The sequence below is a fragment of the Nannobrachium achirus genome (assembly GCF_963921795.1).
Source record: "Nannobrachium achirus genome assembly, chromosome: 21".
NCBI lineage: Eukaryota > Metazoa > Chordata > Actinopteri > Myctophiformes > Myctophidae > Nannobrachium > Nannobrachium achirus.
The window spans coordinates 34999028-35015760 of NC_137828.1; the positions used below are offsets into that span (position 1 = coordinate 34999028).

Here is a 16733-nt window from a genome sequence, read left to right on the forward strand (position 1 = left end):
AATAATTAAGGCCCCTCCACCTACATTCCTAGTAACTCAGTCCCACTCCCCCCCCCCCCCCCCCCCCTTGTGACGCCCCTGGGAATGAACGAGGGAAAGAGATACAGATCTGAAAAATGTGTCTGAGAGGGGAGAGAGAATTTATTTAAGATCTCCAAACAGATGAGGTTACTTTCTCATAGGTCTTATCATATATTATTGGGAGTGCCTCTCATTTCATTAATCAGAGTTTGTGTCTGCGTGTCTGGTCTGTGGTGAGCTAATCAACCCTGCCAGGGGTGTGTGAACTATGTTTACTGTTACTAATCAGCTCTCACTGTCCTGGGTGGGATCTGAGTGACTGGATGCACTCCACTGAAACCCGCCGACAGCTGAAAATCACTTATGATTGCGCAGATAAGCTGTGTGATGTCCTTTCTAATCATCTCATAATATCTATAATTGACTGCAGTTAATGAAGCTGCTTAAACCAAACACGCACATCTCTTTCTCTAAATATTTTAATTGCAAACCCAACCCCCTTCTGCTCACTCTCTCTCTCTCTCTCTCTCTCTCTCTCTCTCTCTCTCTCTCTCTCTCTCACTCTGTCCGACATAGTTGCAGTTTATTCTCATTTATTCTCTCCCCCTTTCACTTCAGAGAAGCCTTTAGGTCGTGGCGCCTTTGGGAAGGTCATGCAGGCATCAGCCTTTGGCATAGACAACTCCACAAGCTGCAGGACCGTGGCTGTTAAGATGCTCAAAGGTACAGCATTGACAGGCGCTTATATGCATTGCTAGACCTTCCATTAAGATAAAGTACTTTTTTTTGTTGCATTGAATTCTCTTGTATTTACATAATGTCAGAAACATGCATCTTGCTCCATGATGAAGACATATTTCCCCATTCATCACTTCATTGAGTCTCAGTCAGTGGTTGTGTTGTTGCGTTGTATCCACCAGAGGGCGCCACACCCAGCGAGCAGAAGGCTCTGATGACTGAGCTGAAGATCCTCAATCACATCGGACACCACGTGAATGTTGTAAACTTGCTGGGAGCCTGCACCAAGCCTGGAGGTGTGTGTGTGTGTGTGTGTGTGTGTGTGTGTGTGTGTGTGTGTGTGTGTGTGTGCGTGTGCGTGCATGCGTGCGTGCGTGTGTGTGTGTGTGTGTGTGTGTGTGTGCGCGTGTGTGTGCAAGTGTATACATTTGTATATAAATAAAACGTTAAAAAAAAATATATATATATATATATATATATATATATATATATATATATATATATATATATATAGCCTATATATTATTTTTTCCCCCGGTATGCTACAGTGGTGGTACGAGTATGGTTACTTAAAGGGGAAGACCACCCATTTTCAATATTGAATTATGTCATTAATATACCTTAGAGGGGTTGTGTGGAAATAGAAAGAAAGTCCCCCCCCCACGGTGTGATGTCATCAAGTTGTACTTTACAATACAAACCCCAAAATCATTCCTCCAGTTCTAGGCAACACAGAAGGGGGGGAACTTTTTTTCTATTTCCACACAACTCCTCTAAGGTATATTAATGACATGGTTCAATATTGAAAATGGGTGGTCTTCCCCTTTAAGTACCTTTATGGTTCTCTTAAAAAGCTGTTCTTTTGGTTTGAGGACTGAGGCACCAGCAAACAAGAGATATGTTTTAGCAGTTGTTAAGAATGGCCTGATTAGTTTAAAAGTTTGCAGATTGAATTTAATTGTGTTAGACACCTTCTTGATGTGCTTCTTAAAAGTCAAATTTGAGACTGTACTTGTTTCCAACAAATACTTTAAAACTAAACTAAACTAGGCATGATTCTCCCCTGTGTGTGTGTGTGTGTGTGTGTGTGTGTGTGTGTGTGTGTGTGTGTGTGTGTGTGTGTGTGTGTGTGTGTGTGTGTGTGTGTGTGTGTGTGTGTGTGTAGGACCGCTGATGGTCATAGTGGAGTACTGTCAATATGGAAATCTCTCCACCTATTTGAAGAGCAAGAGAGAGGTCTTTATGCACGACAGGGTGAGTTCAGCAAGTTTAAATGTTGCCACATGCCCAGTCAAATACTGACAGATAGTGAGAATGTTTCACATACACACACACACGCACGCACGCACGCACACACACACACACACACACACACACACACACACACACACACACACACACACACACACACACACACACACACAGCCCGCGCGTACGCACGCATGCACACACTTCACATGTACACAGACACGCATACCGTACGTTCTTAACCACTAATCCAGGCCTTGCGTGCAGAGTATTTTTATCAACTGTAGAGGGCATTACTACATATCTCACATCTAGCTTCTTCTCATTAAAAGGTGTGATCTCACAGCTTCACTTCTGCGCTCTGTTTGAGGTACCAAGATATTATCTGCCCGGAATCAAGAGGCCCATTTCCTATTTTTCGCATGTTGTTTACTGTCATGAAACTCAGAAATGATAGTCTCAGCAGGTCAGCATGGATAGTTTGTGACCTTGGGTTCAACTCACTGTTCATTTTGACAGCAAATTTTGATTTATTCTTTCGAATAAAAATGTGTATAGTTTTAGTCATATTTTAGTCATCTGAAAAGTTTTGGTTTTTGTCTAGTTTTAGTTGATATCATCATCATATCAAGATTTTAGTCGACTAAAGTTTTTTTGTCTACACATGTATTTTGGCAGGCCTTGATGGCATCGTAATGCCTGATTTTACACTTTTACACTTAATAGATCGACCCATAACTTCAAACTCCATTTTAACCACCGTCTTTGGTTCTGGTGACTAATATGGCCCTTCTTTTCAATTACACTTTCCATTTATTTTTATAATTTTTCGGGGGTCAGGAATACACCAAACATGTTTGAAAGTGAAATATCCCAGTTAAAGTGTATTATTATCATGTCTCTTTCAGTTGGTTGGAAGGGAGGATCAAGGGAAGGGCAGGGTGAGCAACGTGTCCAACAGCCACAGTAGCATCAGCTCAGGGTTCGAGGATAAGGGTGACAAGAAAGACCCTGACCAAGGTGAGGTATAACATGAACACAAAATGTGCCTCATTTTAGATATCCACACACTGCTCAATAGTGTTGTTGTATAATCTCCCTCTTAGGAAATGTTAGATCAGATAACTTTAGGTTTGCCACTTGTGTCTTCAGGCGCCCCTGTTTCTCCCTTGTTCTTGGGGGACCTCATCTCCTTCAGCTTCCAGGTTGCACGGGGAATGGAATTCCTGGCCTCTCGCAAGGTATGGTACACCCAGTGGTGGAAAAAGTACTCATATATTTTACTTAAGTAAAAGTATCAATACTGCAATATAGATATACTCAGTTACAAGTAAAAGTCCGGAATTCAAAATGTACTTGAGTAAAAGTATGAAAGTGTTGGCATCAAAATGTACTTAAAGTACCAAAAGTAAAAGTACAAAATGTTTGAAAATAGCAGATCTACAAGCTCACAACGCGTCGCATCGCGACGCGTTGTGAGCATGTAGATCAGCTATTTTCAAATAGCCAAGGTATAAAATAGAGCTAAAGTGGTTTATGTATGTTTTATAATATTATAATTTATATCTGCAATGTAACTAATAACTAAAGTTTTCAAATAAATGTAGTGGAGTGAAAGTACAAAATTTGGATCCGAGATGTAGTGGAGCAGAAGTAAAAGTATTGGAAAGTACATTACTTAGTAAGTAAATTAACTTAGTTACTTTACACCACTGGGTACACCACTGCTGCATACTGCAAGTGTGTGTGCGTTTGCAGACAGTGTATGTCATTGATTTCTGCTGTGCCGTCTCTCCGTGTACTTACCCGTATATCAGTGTATTCACCGGGACCTGGCTGCCAGGAATATTCTGCTGTCTGAGAACAAAGTAGTGAAGATCTGTGACTTCGGCCTGGCCCGTGACCTGAACAAAGACCCTGACTATGTCCGCAAGGGAGATGTGAGTTCACACTTGCCTTCATGCACGCAAACAAACTCACCATGGGTGCGTGTGTGTATGCAACACTGATTATTCTAACTACAGTATATAGCATAATGTTTCTCAACAGGGATGATGATGGAAGGTTGATTGATTGATTGATTGGTTGATTGATTGATTGATTGATTGATTGATTGATTGATTGATTGATTGAAGAGTGACTTTATTAGAAGTTTGCATAGGAAAAGGTACAGTTTCATGACGGTACAGTTCACTGGTACAAGGTCAACTAAAAGGAGATCCTAGAAAAGCACTTGGCTTATTTCCACAGGAAACCATTGAAGTATCTCATGTAGTAATTAGTTTCGTAAGTGCTCATACATGTGGAAGCATGAAGCCATTTTCTTACTCTGTTGTTATGGCGTGTTGCTTGCCAAAAAAAAAACACATCTACAAGCCAACAACTTGTCACGGTGGTGTTTTTGGCAAGGGACACCATTACTGTCACTGTAATCACTCTGGGGGACAGGAAAGCACTATAGGAAGCACCATAGTTGACAAGGAAGCACCATAGGAAGCACCATAGTTGACAAGGAAGCACCATAGGAAGCACCATAGTTGACAGGAAGCACCATAGGAAGCACCATAGTTGACAAGGAAGCACCATAGGAAGCACCATAGTTGACAAGGAAGCACCATAGGAAGCACCATACCTGGGTCACTTTTTTGTTTTTTTTCATTGGAAATCCCAAAGGGAAATCTTAGATTAATAGTAGGAACCATTTTTTTGCAAATAAACATCCTTGAAGAGAAGACTGAAGACCTCCCTGCTAATGCACAGTGGTCACACCTTTCCATCCAGCTAAAGTTAAAGAGAGCAATCTGTCCTACATTACAAAGAGCATAACAGAACACATTAGTGTGGGGCCTTAGGGGAGCAAATGCTAATTTCGTGCAAATTTGTCTTAAAGCGCCAAATTTTGCACAGATGTAGCCCAGGGCATGCTCTAATGATTTAGCTAGGGCGTCCGTGTTTGCGACCTTCGGGGTCGCCACAGCGGCCAAATCAAGTTGTGCTCCCATCGACTTTCTATACAGGAAGAAAATACCCAGAATCTTTTTTTTCTGGGTATTTAAAGTTATACCATGTAACTTTTTTTTATAAAACAAATCTTAAAATTGTCCTAACTGTTAAATCGCTAAAGTTTTAGAACACCCACTCCGTTATTTTCAGCTTCTAAAGCCTTCTCTTTATATGTTTTCTATGATCCTGACCGGGGCCCGGTTTTCGCGGAAAAGTACGTCATCATACACTACCGGCCAATCACAGCGAGGGTTATACACTGCCGGCCAATCACAGCGCATCTTGAAGTGGGGTCGCTATCACAATAGGGCGGCCATATTTGTAGGCGCCCGTGTGTCTATACTCGGGTGAAGGAGTCCGTTTCTCCGGAATGCCTGAACGCACAGGAACCAGGGACCCCTCTAAAGATAGATCTCGGCGAGGTGGAGGCAGACGCGGGGGTGTGAGGCCCGGTCCGCGGCGAAACACGGCCGAAAGACGCGGACGCGACCGCGGTTTGCTATAGAGCTACTGACCACTAGTTGAGCAACTTACACAGTATAGCTTTAAGTAGGATGTGAGTGGTCTAACTAGGGGTTTGTCATGATGCTGAATCCATTGCAAGCATTTGTTTTGCACAAAAAACATTCCTTGGGCTACAAATGGCCCCAGAAAACGATGGTTTAGTGATGAAAAGTGATGACTCATCACTTTTCATCACTAATCACAGTTTTGTGGGCGTTTTCTGGGGCCATTTGTAGCCCAAGGAATGTTTTTTGTGCAAAACAAATGCTTGCAATGGATTCAGCATCATGACAAAACCCTAGTTAGACCTCTCACATCCTAGTTAAATATCCAAAAAAAAAAAGTTTTTCTGGGTATTTTCCTATATAGAAAGTCGATGGGAGCCCAACTTGATTTGGCCGCTGTGGCGACCCCGAAGGTCGCAAACTTCGGGGACATCTGTGCAAAATTTGGCGCTTTAAGACAAATTTGCACAAAATTTGCATTTGCTCCCCTTAAGGCCCCACACTACATTGGTGCAGTGGTTAATATGTGCTTCTTAAAGCAGAGGTTGTGTGAGTTAAAATGTGATTAATTTAGAAAGTAACCATAGTAAATAGGCACAGACAGACCTACTTGCAACATCATGGATTTAAACGTTGCACATAGCTTCTATTATAATATGTCTCCTCTCTCTCTCTCTCGCTCTCTCTCTCTCTCTCTCTCTCTCTCTCTCTCTCTCTCTCTCTCTCTCTCTACTGATATCCTCTGCTGTTTAAGATAATTATTTTATTATTGATGACTCAAACCAAACATTTTAACCAAGCATGTTCAAACTTCTTGCACTTTGTTGACCGTCTACCCTGTACTGTGATTGTCTGAGCAGGCCAGACTCCCTCTGAAGTGGATGTCTCCAGAGTCTATCTTTGACAAGGTGTTCACCACCCAGAGTGACGTGTGGTCCTATGGAGTTCTGCTGTGGGAGATTTTCTCTCTAGGTACGCTCTCATAGTTTCACTGCAGGGTTTCCTGCAGCACTTTACAGGCCAGGCGCCTCGCCCGGCCAGAAAACCCCCCGCCCCCCCCAAGGGTCTTAAAAAAAAAAAAAAAAAAAATGTTTTTTTTTTTTTCTTTTTTTTTCAAAAGTTTTTGGTTGATTAACCTGGGGGAAAAAAACAAGTTACACTGTCCTGTGAAAAACGTATTTATTCAATGTTGAATAAATGTGGATGATAGCATGTAGTTGTGTTTTCCGTCATCATGGGCACATTCATGTGTTTTTTATAGGGCAAAAATAATAATTAATATTAAAAATTAAGTGAATGAATTACTCGAATTAATTAATTAATTATCAAAAAAAATCGGCGCAGGGGCTTCGAGATCCCCCCCTGGTCAAGACTTTTTCCTGCAGGAAACCCTGCACTGGTAACATGTACATGAACACAGTGGTGGAGGAAGTACTCCAGTGTATGTAAGTAAAAGTAACGATAACACAATGTAGAAATACTCTGTTACTAGTAGTAGTAAAAGTACAAAGGTATTGGTGTCAAAATATACTTTAAAGTACCAAATGGATGAATTATGAATGGCTAATTTCCCAATTTATGTTTTTCATTAATTAAAAAATAGCCGAAGTAACTATCCACAACTTTCCAACGTCCCATCGTGCATTGCGCAGAAGTTGTGCGGCAGCTTCCGGTGCCGCAGCGGAGTGTGATCTACAAGCTCACAGCGGTTGCATATGCGATGAGCTTGTATGTCTGCTGTTCTCCGGAAGTGTCCCACAGATAATGCTACAGTAAATTCTCGCAGAAACAGGTGGATAGAAACTAATCTCAGGTTTCCAGATTGACTAGAAACTAACGTTTTCAAACAATAGTAAAAATCTGAGATACTCAGGTAAAGTTGTAGAAGTTGAGTAAATGTACATGCAGTGGTGGAAAGTACAATACAGTATTCAGTATATGAGAAGATAGTGAGTTGTATTGAGGACTTTATATTAGAGTGGTTGAGAGAATGTGTGTGTTTAAGGGCAGGGGTGTCGCACCAAATTCTGGGCCCTGGGTGCTTTAACTATTGAAAAATAACAGATATACAAGCTCACAGTCTTTGAATATTTCAAATCCTTCTAAGGTTTTTTGAAAAACCTATGTTTCTATGTCAGTGTTGCTTTAACTTTTTCATGTGAAGGACCCCCAAAATATGTATTTGGCATTTTGGCCACGGACCCCCATCTCAAAATATTTAGTTCCAAGGACCGCCAGAAGCAAAATTGAGTCACAAATGTTTGCTTAAAAGAATACATACAGTATATTCAAAGATTTGCACACATTTTCACGACTTTTCAAAAATAGAAGATCTACAAGCTCGTAAGCGCGGCACTTGGTGCTGCGCTGTGAGCTTGTATATATGCTATTTTTCAATAGCTAAAGTATAAAATAATTCCAGGCCCCTCCATTTGGGCCCTAGTAACTCAGTCCCACTTTTCCCCCCCTTGTGACGCCCCTGTTTAAGGGCATTGTCTGTGCGCAGAAGTGTGTGTAAGTCTGTGATGTCATCCTCTGTGTGTATCTGTCCATCAGGAGCCTCTCCATACCCTGGTCTTCACATAGACGAGGAATTCTGCCACAGACTGAAGGATGGTACAAGGATGCGGGCTCCAGAGCACAGCACACCCGAGATGTGGGTTTTTCTTTGTAGTTTTCATGACACTCTAAACCCCAGTTTGAAACTGCAATTAATAATTATAAGCATCTCTCTCCATTTGTATGTGTTATTATGACAAAAAAAACAAAAAAACATGAAATTACCATTTGGCCATTATATTATGATGTCATCATACTGTAATGGCATTGATAACAGGGTATCCTTGCACATAGTTATAGCACCATGCTGACTTGTTGGGAGGCCAACCCTTCACACCGACCCACCTTCACTGAATTGGTAGAAACACTGGGAGATCTGCTACAGGCCAGGGTTCAACAGGTCAGACATGGCACACACACACACACACACACACACACACACACACACACACACACACACACACACACACACACACACACACACACACACACACACACACACACACACACACACACACACACCAAATGATATATATACTAATAATACTGTGATATTAGGAACGCTGATGATTTCTTACTTGCCTCTGCCCTTGAACAGGATGGGAAGGACTATATTCCTCTGGGGTCTTTCATGTCTGGAGACAGACAGAGCAGTGAGCTACTTGCAGTCACCAATCTGGGGTAAGGACGACAGGTGATATTACGAGAGAGAGAGAGAGAGAGAGAGAGAGAGGGAGAGAGAGAAAGAGAGAGAGAGGGAGAGAGAGAGAGAGAGAGGGAGAGAGAGAGAGAGAGAGGAGAGAGAGAGAGAGAGAGAGAGAGAGAGAGAGAGAGAGAGAGGAAGAAATGAAGGAAAGATAACCTACATTTAAACTAATGTTGATTGACATAATTCATTATTAATTAAGTATTATATATATATATATATGTAGTTTAGTTTGTAATTAAAGTAAAGGAGAAAATGAATTCATTTTAATGTGAGGTTGACTTTTTTATTGCGACCATAGGTTGCAGTTTACTATCAGAACCGACACAGCTTGTCCGTATCCGAACGCCTGACACTGTGTTTCCCCCAACACATCACTGTGACATCACAGGTGACATCACAGTGGCAGATACTCAGATTAGGGATCTCCATATATGGGCATAAACAGGTGACATCACAGTGATGTCAGATACTCAGAGCAGGGATCTCCATATATGGGTGTAAAAGGGATTCTGTTAGGGATCTCCATATATGGGCAGGTATCACCTGACACTGTGACATCACAGGTGACATCACAGTGATGTCAGATACTCAGAGCAGGGATCTCCATATATGGGCATAAAAGGGATTGCATCCTAGATGTGTCTCTCCTGTTTCTGTATCATGAGTACACCCTCTGGACATGACACCAGTATGTCGAAGGGACCCCCAATCCAACCCTTGATGTTAAGCGCCAAGCAGGGAGGCACTGAGTCTTTAGTATGACCCGGCCGGGGATCAAACCGGGGATCAAACCAAACCAATCAACTAATACAGTAGGCTGAAGATGGGGAATGAGATAAATGAGTTGGTGGAGAAAAAAAGTAATAACTGAAAACAAAAACCAATGAATGTAGTCAGGAAGAGGAAGAAAACATTTGGCAGAACTTGTCTAATCAGTGTTTTTAATCTTGACCCGATTCTTCCAGTTACATGAGGGGTGTGACCACACTCCAGACGTTCGAGGAACTACCTTGCAAGGAGACAGCCAGTCCGGATGTAAGGAAATGCATACAGTACACGTGTGCTGTCACACATGCACATTCACACACTCTCACAAGTGCAGAGACACGCTCTGATGCCCTCTAATGTGGTGTATATTGCATCAGGATGAGCAGTGGGACAGTGGCATGGTCCTACCGTCCGAGGAACTGCAGCCCCTGACATGGAGCAGTAGCCCCAGCCCAACCAGCTGGAAACTCAACAGGTAATTCAACCTGGAATTCTTGACCTCTTACTTAAAGGTGATACACCATGCATTTAAAAAGTATTTATGTCATATTGTTTATGTCCCAAAAACGTTTTTCAAAAGGTTTGAGGCTAAATTACCACTCCTGAATAGAGAGCCTCTCTCATTTTTGAATGGCTCTCAGAGCATTTCAGCTGCAGTACCACCTTTGGCCTGAACTGCGCCACCCCCCCCCCCCAAAATCCTTTTGAAAAAAATTTTTTTTTGAAAAAAATATTTTTTTGAAAAAAAATATTTTTTGATTTTTTTTTTTTTTTGTGATGACGTCACAATCGGCAGATGACGTCACAATCGGCAGCAAATCTGAACAGCCTGTTTTGAGAACCCGTGGGATACTTTTAACCTTCGCCTTCTCAAAACCAGAGAAAGACACATCGGTCAGAAATGGGACTTTGTGAGGATAGAAGGTGCTTGTGGGACCCCAAAAAAAGGTTTTAAAATAGGAAAAGTGAAATTTCATGGTGTATCACCTTTAAAGGGATATTTCACTTTCAAAAAAACTTTGGATCATTTTATCGTCTAATCAGGCTTTAATGAACACCCTGAACAGTTTTTAATTTGCTTGATTCAATATTTAGATATTTGGTGTAAATGTTATTTAGGACCTCCAGCCTCTCCCCATACACACCCATTGTAACTTCAAACTCCATTTTAGATAGATTCAGATAGATTCATTAAAAACACATTATTTTTTCTGTTGACTCATACTACCCTCCTAATACGTGAGCAGGCCATGTTTTTTCAATAACCCTTTTCATTTGTTTTTAATAATTATTTGGGAAATAAAAAATAAAAAAATCAATAAAGAATAAAGAAATAAAAAACGTAAATGTAAAAACACTGCCTGCTCACGCAGGGCTGGATTAACCATTGGGCCGATGGGGCCGTTGCCAGGGGCCCTTGGCTCTCAGGGGCCCTTGGGGGAACATGGGGGCCACATGGTCATTGACAATTTACTATTAAATGGGTATGTTAATTAAAAAGTAAATGTGTGGGCCCCTCCTCTGTTGTCTACAGGTTGCCTGGTTAATAAACCAGACTCTATCACACACTTCGTTTTGGGAAGAGAGTCTGCAATTTCGGGGAGAGATTATTTTTCTGGGTGCGGGCTAAAGCCTATTGACGTAATGGTAGGGGCGGTTTAAGAAAAATTTAAAGTGAAAGTAAACCACAGTAATTGACTGAGCCATACAAGTGTCAATAGCTCGTTAGTGTTCTCTCTAATCAATGAAACATCAAAGACAACTACCTCTTTGATGCCTGTCATAGAGGGGAGGGGGAATGTTTATGTGGCCACACAGCCTACAGCCCTGATTGGCTAACCCTTTCTGGTGGCTGGTGGAAATGGATTCTCAATTGTGAGGCTCCAGACCACACTACACCACAGGGTGGTGTTGTGCGGTCTGGTTTATTAACCAGGCTAGTCTACAGGTGCTTTCTTGGCCCACAGATGATCATCATGGTTTAAAATCCGAGCTGGGTAGTGCGCGTCGAAAGGGAGGGAGGGGTGGGTTATAGTGGAGGGTGGGGGGGGGGGGGGGCCTAAATTATTATCGACCAGGGGCCCTCGCAGGGATTAATCCGTCCCTGAGTGGTCTAATGATCTGACTTTCAGCAGAGAGGTTCCATATTCAAACCCCAGTCTACCTGTAGTTTGATGATGGAGTACTTTGGAATGTTCTTTGTAAAGATATGCATGAGTAACTCAAAATGTCTTTGAAAATGCACTAGGCACCCATAGTATGTGTGTTTGGGTGGCTTAGTTGGAAAAGTTCTTGACTCATCATCAAAACGTCATGGGATCAAATCCTAACACTGGCACCTCTGTATCTGAGCAATTGACATTGATGGTTTGATTTTTCTCACCTTTAAATGTCCATTGTCATGCAAGTTAAATATTTAAAAAACTACACATTATTTTAAAGTAAGAATCTCAAGCATGTATGTCCACAGTAAGGTGGAATTTTTGAATTGTGAATCAAGTTGCTCGGTTAAAGTATGTATTAACAGCGAGGTGCCAAAGTTTTCAGATTTAAGTTTTACAAGTTAAATATCTCCAAAACTACAAAACATTTCAAAGTAAACCGTTCAAGCATGTGTGTCCACAGTTAGGTGAATTATAAAAAGTATGAACGGAGTTTCTAGGTGAACGTGTTTTTTTGAGGCACACAAATCTGCCATTGAGCCCCATGTTAATTTTCCGAATTTTGTAAAGACTATATCTCTAAAACCATGAAACATTTCAAATATTCATTTTCAGGCAATTATTTCCACAGTAAGCTGAACACGATAAAGTTTGAACAGTGTTTCTAGGTGTACGTTTGTAGCTCTAGTAGCCTGCCAAAGTTTGTACTTTTTCTATTGACAATGCATTGGGCGCTTAAAGTTAAATATTTCAAAAACTACAAATTATTTCAAAGTAAAAGTCTCAAGCATGCATGTCCACAGTAAGGTTCAATTTTAATGTGTGATTTTACTTTGAAATATTTTGTATTTTTGGAGATAATGTACTTTTAAAACCCACATCTGATAAAACTTTGGCACCTCGCTGTTCCTTCATACTTTAACTTAGCGACTTGATTCAAAATTCAAAAATGCCACCTTACTGTTGACATGTATGGTTGAGATTTTTACTTTGAAATAATTTGTAGTTTTTGAAATATTTAACTTTAAGCGCCCAATGCATTGTCAATGGAAAAGGTACAAACTTTGACAGGCTACTAGAGCTACAAACATACACCTAGAAACACCATTCACACTTTATCATGTTCAGCTTACTGTGAAAATGTTTGCCTGAAAATGAATATTTGAAATGTTTCCTGGTTTTAGAGATATAGTCTTTACAAAATTTGCAAAAATTAACATGGGGCTCAATGGCAGATTTGTGCGCCAAAAAAAAACACGTTCACCTAGAAACTCCATTCATACTTTTTACAATTCACCTAACTGCCGACACACATGCTTGAAAGTTTTACTTTGAAATGTTTTGTAGTTTTGGAGATATTTAACTTTTAAAACTTGAATCTGAAAACTTTGGCACCTCGCTGTTCCTACATACTTTAACAGAGCAACTTGATTCGCAATTAAAACATTCCACCTTACTGTGGACATACATGCATGCTTGAGATTTTTACTTTGAATTTCTTATTAGTTTTTTTAAATATTTAACTTTAAGCGCCCAATGCATTGTCAATGACAATGGCCTTTTAAAGGAGAGAATAAGCAAGCCATCACTGTCAATTGCTCAGATGCAGAGGTGCAGGTGCTGAGAATTGAACCTATGACCTTCTGATAATGAGTCAAGAGCTTTTCCAACAGAGCTACCATAACAATGAATATGTGAGTGCCCATTGCATTCATAAAGACATTTTGAGTCACACATGTATATGTTGTATAGAAAATTCCAAAGTAGTGCATCATTGAACTATGGGAAGACTGGGGTTAGAACATGGCACCTCTGAGCCAAAGAACTAATCATTAGACCACTATACCACCTCTCAGGCTCTCTTGGCACATGTCTCTTATTTAACTTTTACTTTTTTCTTTCAAGGCTAGAATAATAGAAATAGGAGAAGGAAAAAAAACACTTCAAAACACTAAGAGAGCTGTGCCCTGAGTTTCTGACAGGTAGTAAAGTGGTCTCAGGCTGGATTAACCATTGGGCCGGTGGGGCCGTTGCCAGGGGCCCTTGGCTATCAGGGGCCCTTGGGGGAACAGGGTTGTGTGGTCATTGACAATTTACTATTAAATGTATACGTTATTTAAATATCAAATGTGTGGGCCCCTCCTCTGTTGTCTACATAGTCAAGTAAAAATAAAGCTGAGGTTGGAAAAAATTGTGTTATTTAGTTTTTCAACTGATTCTGACAGGAAATTAGGTCTACTAGCCAGGATAAAAAATCTACCATAATCTGCTCACTGCAAATACCCACAGTGGCCAAATCAAGTTGGGCTCCCATCGACTTTCTATACAGGAGGAAAATACCCAGAAAAAAATCTGCTTTAAGTAGGATGTGAGGGGTCTAACTAAGGGTTTGTCATGATGCTGTATCCATTGCAAGCATTTGTTTTGCACAAAAAACATTCATTGGCCCCAGAAAACGCCCACAAAACTGATGAAAAGTGATGACTCATCACTTTTTATCACTAAACCATCATTTTCTTGGGCCATTTTTAGCCCAAGGAATGTTTTTTGTGCAAAACAAATGCTTGCAATGGATTCAGCATCATGACAAACCCCTAGTTAGACCACTCACATCCTACTTAAAGCAGATTTTTTTCTGGGTATTTTCCTCCTGTATAGAAAGTCGATGGGAGCCCAACTTGATTTGGCCACTGTGGGTATTTGCAGTGAGCAGATTATGGTAGATTTTTTATCCTGGCTAGTAGACCTAATTTCCTGTCAGAATCAGTTGAGAAACTAAATAACACAATTTTTTCCAACCTGAGTGGATTTTTTTCCAAGAATTACTAGACTAACAGGTGCTTTCTTGGCCCACAGATGATCATCATGGCTTAAAATCCGAGCTGGGTAGTGCGCGTCGGGAGGGAGGGGGGGTTATGGAGGAAGGTCGGGGGCCTAAAAAGGTATTGGCCAGGGGCCCTCGTGGGGGTTAATCCATCCCTGTACTCACGTATTAGGAGGGTAGTACGAGTCAACAGAAAAAAATAATGGGTGTTTTTAATGAATCTATCATGGTTAAAATGGAGTTTGAAGTTACAAGGGGTGTGTATGGGGAGAAGCACTGGAGGAAGAAAAGAACGTCTGGGAACTCAGATAGCTGGAGGAGGGCCTGATAACATTTACATCAAAAATCTAAATATTGAATCAAGCAACTTAAAATCTGTCCAGGGTGTTCATAAAAGCCTGATTAGACGATGAAATGACCAAAGTTTTTTTTTAAACTCAAAGTGTTAAGTGAACTGTTAATCCGGTTTTATCATGAGCAAGTCAATGACTTTATTACCTTGTGTGTGTGTGTGTGTGTGTGTGTGTGTGTGTGTGTGTGTGTGTGTGTGTGTGTGTGTAGGTTCTTCACCTTCAGTAAGTGCAGGGAGAAACAGACTCCTTGCCCGTGCAATGACATCGCAGGTCTCCATGATGACGAGCCGTCAGTCCTGCCAAGCGACTGGGAGTCCGAGGAGGGAGGCTCTCCACCTCCTAACTATAACTCTGTCTTCCTCTACCCTGCCCTCTAGTATCAGCCCTCCACACGTTCTTCCCACTCTGTGACAGAGTCTATCAGTTGAATATATCGTTCTCCAAACATTTGGAGTCAAAGTCAAGTCAAACATTTCTGTTCCAACTTTCTTCCCCCCTAGTGGCAAAAAAAGAGCTTCTGGGAACTCAGATTAACTTTCTTCTAACCATTGGTCATTTCTGTTGCTGTAAACATCACCCTCTGCTGTCAACGGTTCCTGACCTGACCTTAGGGTCCCCTGGTGCAGTGGTTCTCAAAGTAGGGTCCAGGGACCCTCGGTGGTTCCTTGAGGGGGTTCCAAATGGATCCTTACAGGTCTGTAACTTTCAGTTACAGGGTGTCCTTCAAATTAAAAGGTTTGAGAACCACTGTGCTGCTGACTTTCTATTCTTCTCAACCCAGGAGTTCTGGTAATTGTCCACTCGGGGACAAATTTACACTGTGGATGAATGCAATTACTACCTAGTAGGATAGAAGACCAGCAGGATTATTGGACCTCCAGGTTCTTGGTTTGGAACCACTGCTCTACCTCATTATATCTGCAGCTTATAATTCCATCCGTCTGTAACATTCTTTCACAAAAAGATTAACCACTTAGACCCTCCATACTTTTGTCAAACGGATCCGAGTTGGCACTGTACTTGGTGCGCTCTTTTTTCTGCTCTACACCGGCTACACCAAATCTCTTCGCCTAAAGTAGCCGATCTGAGCTTGTAGATTCTGATGTTGAATGTTGATTTTTGGTGAGCTTGTAGATCGTCCATTTTCAGAATAGGGATGCTAGTGCTCAAGTGGTTAACTTGTGGTTTGATTTTGTGGATCCTCCCTTGATCTAAAAAAGTTCTTCTGTTACACATGATGACCATACCCATATCTTCCAAATACATACCCATATCTTCCAAATAACTTTTTTCTTGACTTGTCTCTCCTAAACTGTGTATCGTTTATGCTGTGTAGTAAGTAGCACAGCATAGTTCTCCCGACACCCTTCATGACTTTACCGTAAGACACTCACAAGCTGAAATCCCTTCACAGAGCAGCTTTTTAATACCCGATACTATTTATCACAAGCATATACATAGAATGTATCTACTGACCAAGTATCTATCACAGCTTAATGCACAATTTTATTTTGGTACCTAGTGCACTGTATCTGTATAAGAGGAGCACTGCTGTTTGAAATGATGGTTCATTTCATACATTTATATGCTGGAAGAAATTATTCATGGTTTATATTTATTTTAATTCTATAAGCTACTGTACTGTACATCCCATGGATATCTGTAACTTGAACCTCTATCTTTTGCCAATATTGCCTGTATGTGACCTAATTCTAAAGTTTGCAATAATACAATGTTTTCAAAATATTCATATACTGTATTATGTATTTAGTTGGTTATAAAATATCTATAACCTACATGCAAATCTATAAAGGTGTACAATTCTGTCATGATTTAAGT

At 40.9% G+C, this 16733-nt stretch overlaps 1 protein-coding gene across 1 annotated transcript in view; it reads left to right on the plus strand.

Moving 5' to 3' along the window:
* The window catches only part of flt1 (fms related receptor tyrosine kinase 1), a gene marked incomplete at its 3' end in the record, with an annotated part of 57788 nt that extends 42517 nt beyond the window's left edge, over positions 1-15271 (plus strand). Inside the window, exons 18-30 of the mRNA XM_080751570.1 lie at positions 640-744; positions 942-1055; positions 1925-2013; positions 2916-3027; positions 3160-3248; positions 3825-3947; positions 6380-6491; positions 8076-8175; positions 8373-8478; positions 8677-8759; positions 9753-9822; positions 9933-10030; positions 15103-15271. Of these exons, the coding sequence (XP_080607696.1) occupies positions 640-744; positions 942-1055; positions 1925-2013; positions 2916-3027; positions 3160-3248; positions 3825-3947; positions 6380-6491; positions 8076-8175; positions 8373-8478; positions 8677-8759; positions 9753-9822; positions 9933-10030; positions 15103-15271 (1370 nt within the window). The remainder of the gene's footprint in view (positions 1-639; positions 745-941; positions 1056-1924; positions 2014-2915; positions 3028-3159; positions 3249-3824; positions 3948-6379; positions 6492-8075; positions 8176-8372; positions 8479-8676; positions 8760-9752; positions 9823-9932; positions 10031-15102) is intronic.
* Positions 15272-16733: the final 1462 nt, after the last annotated feature.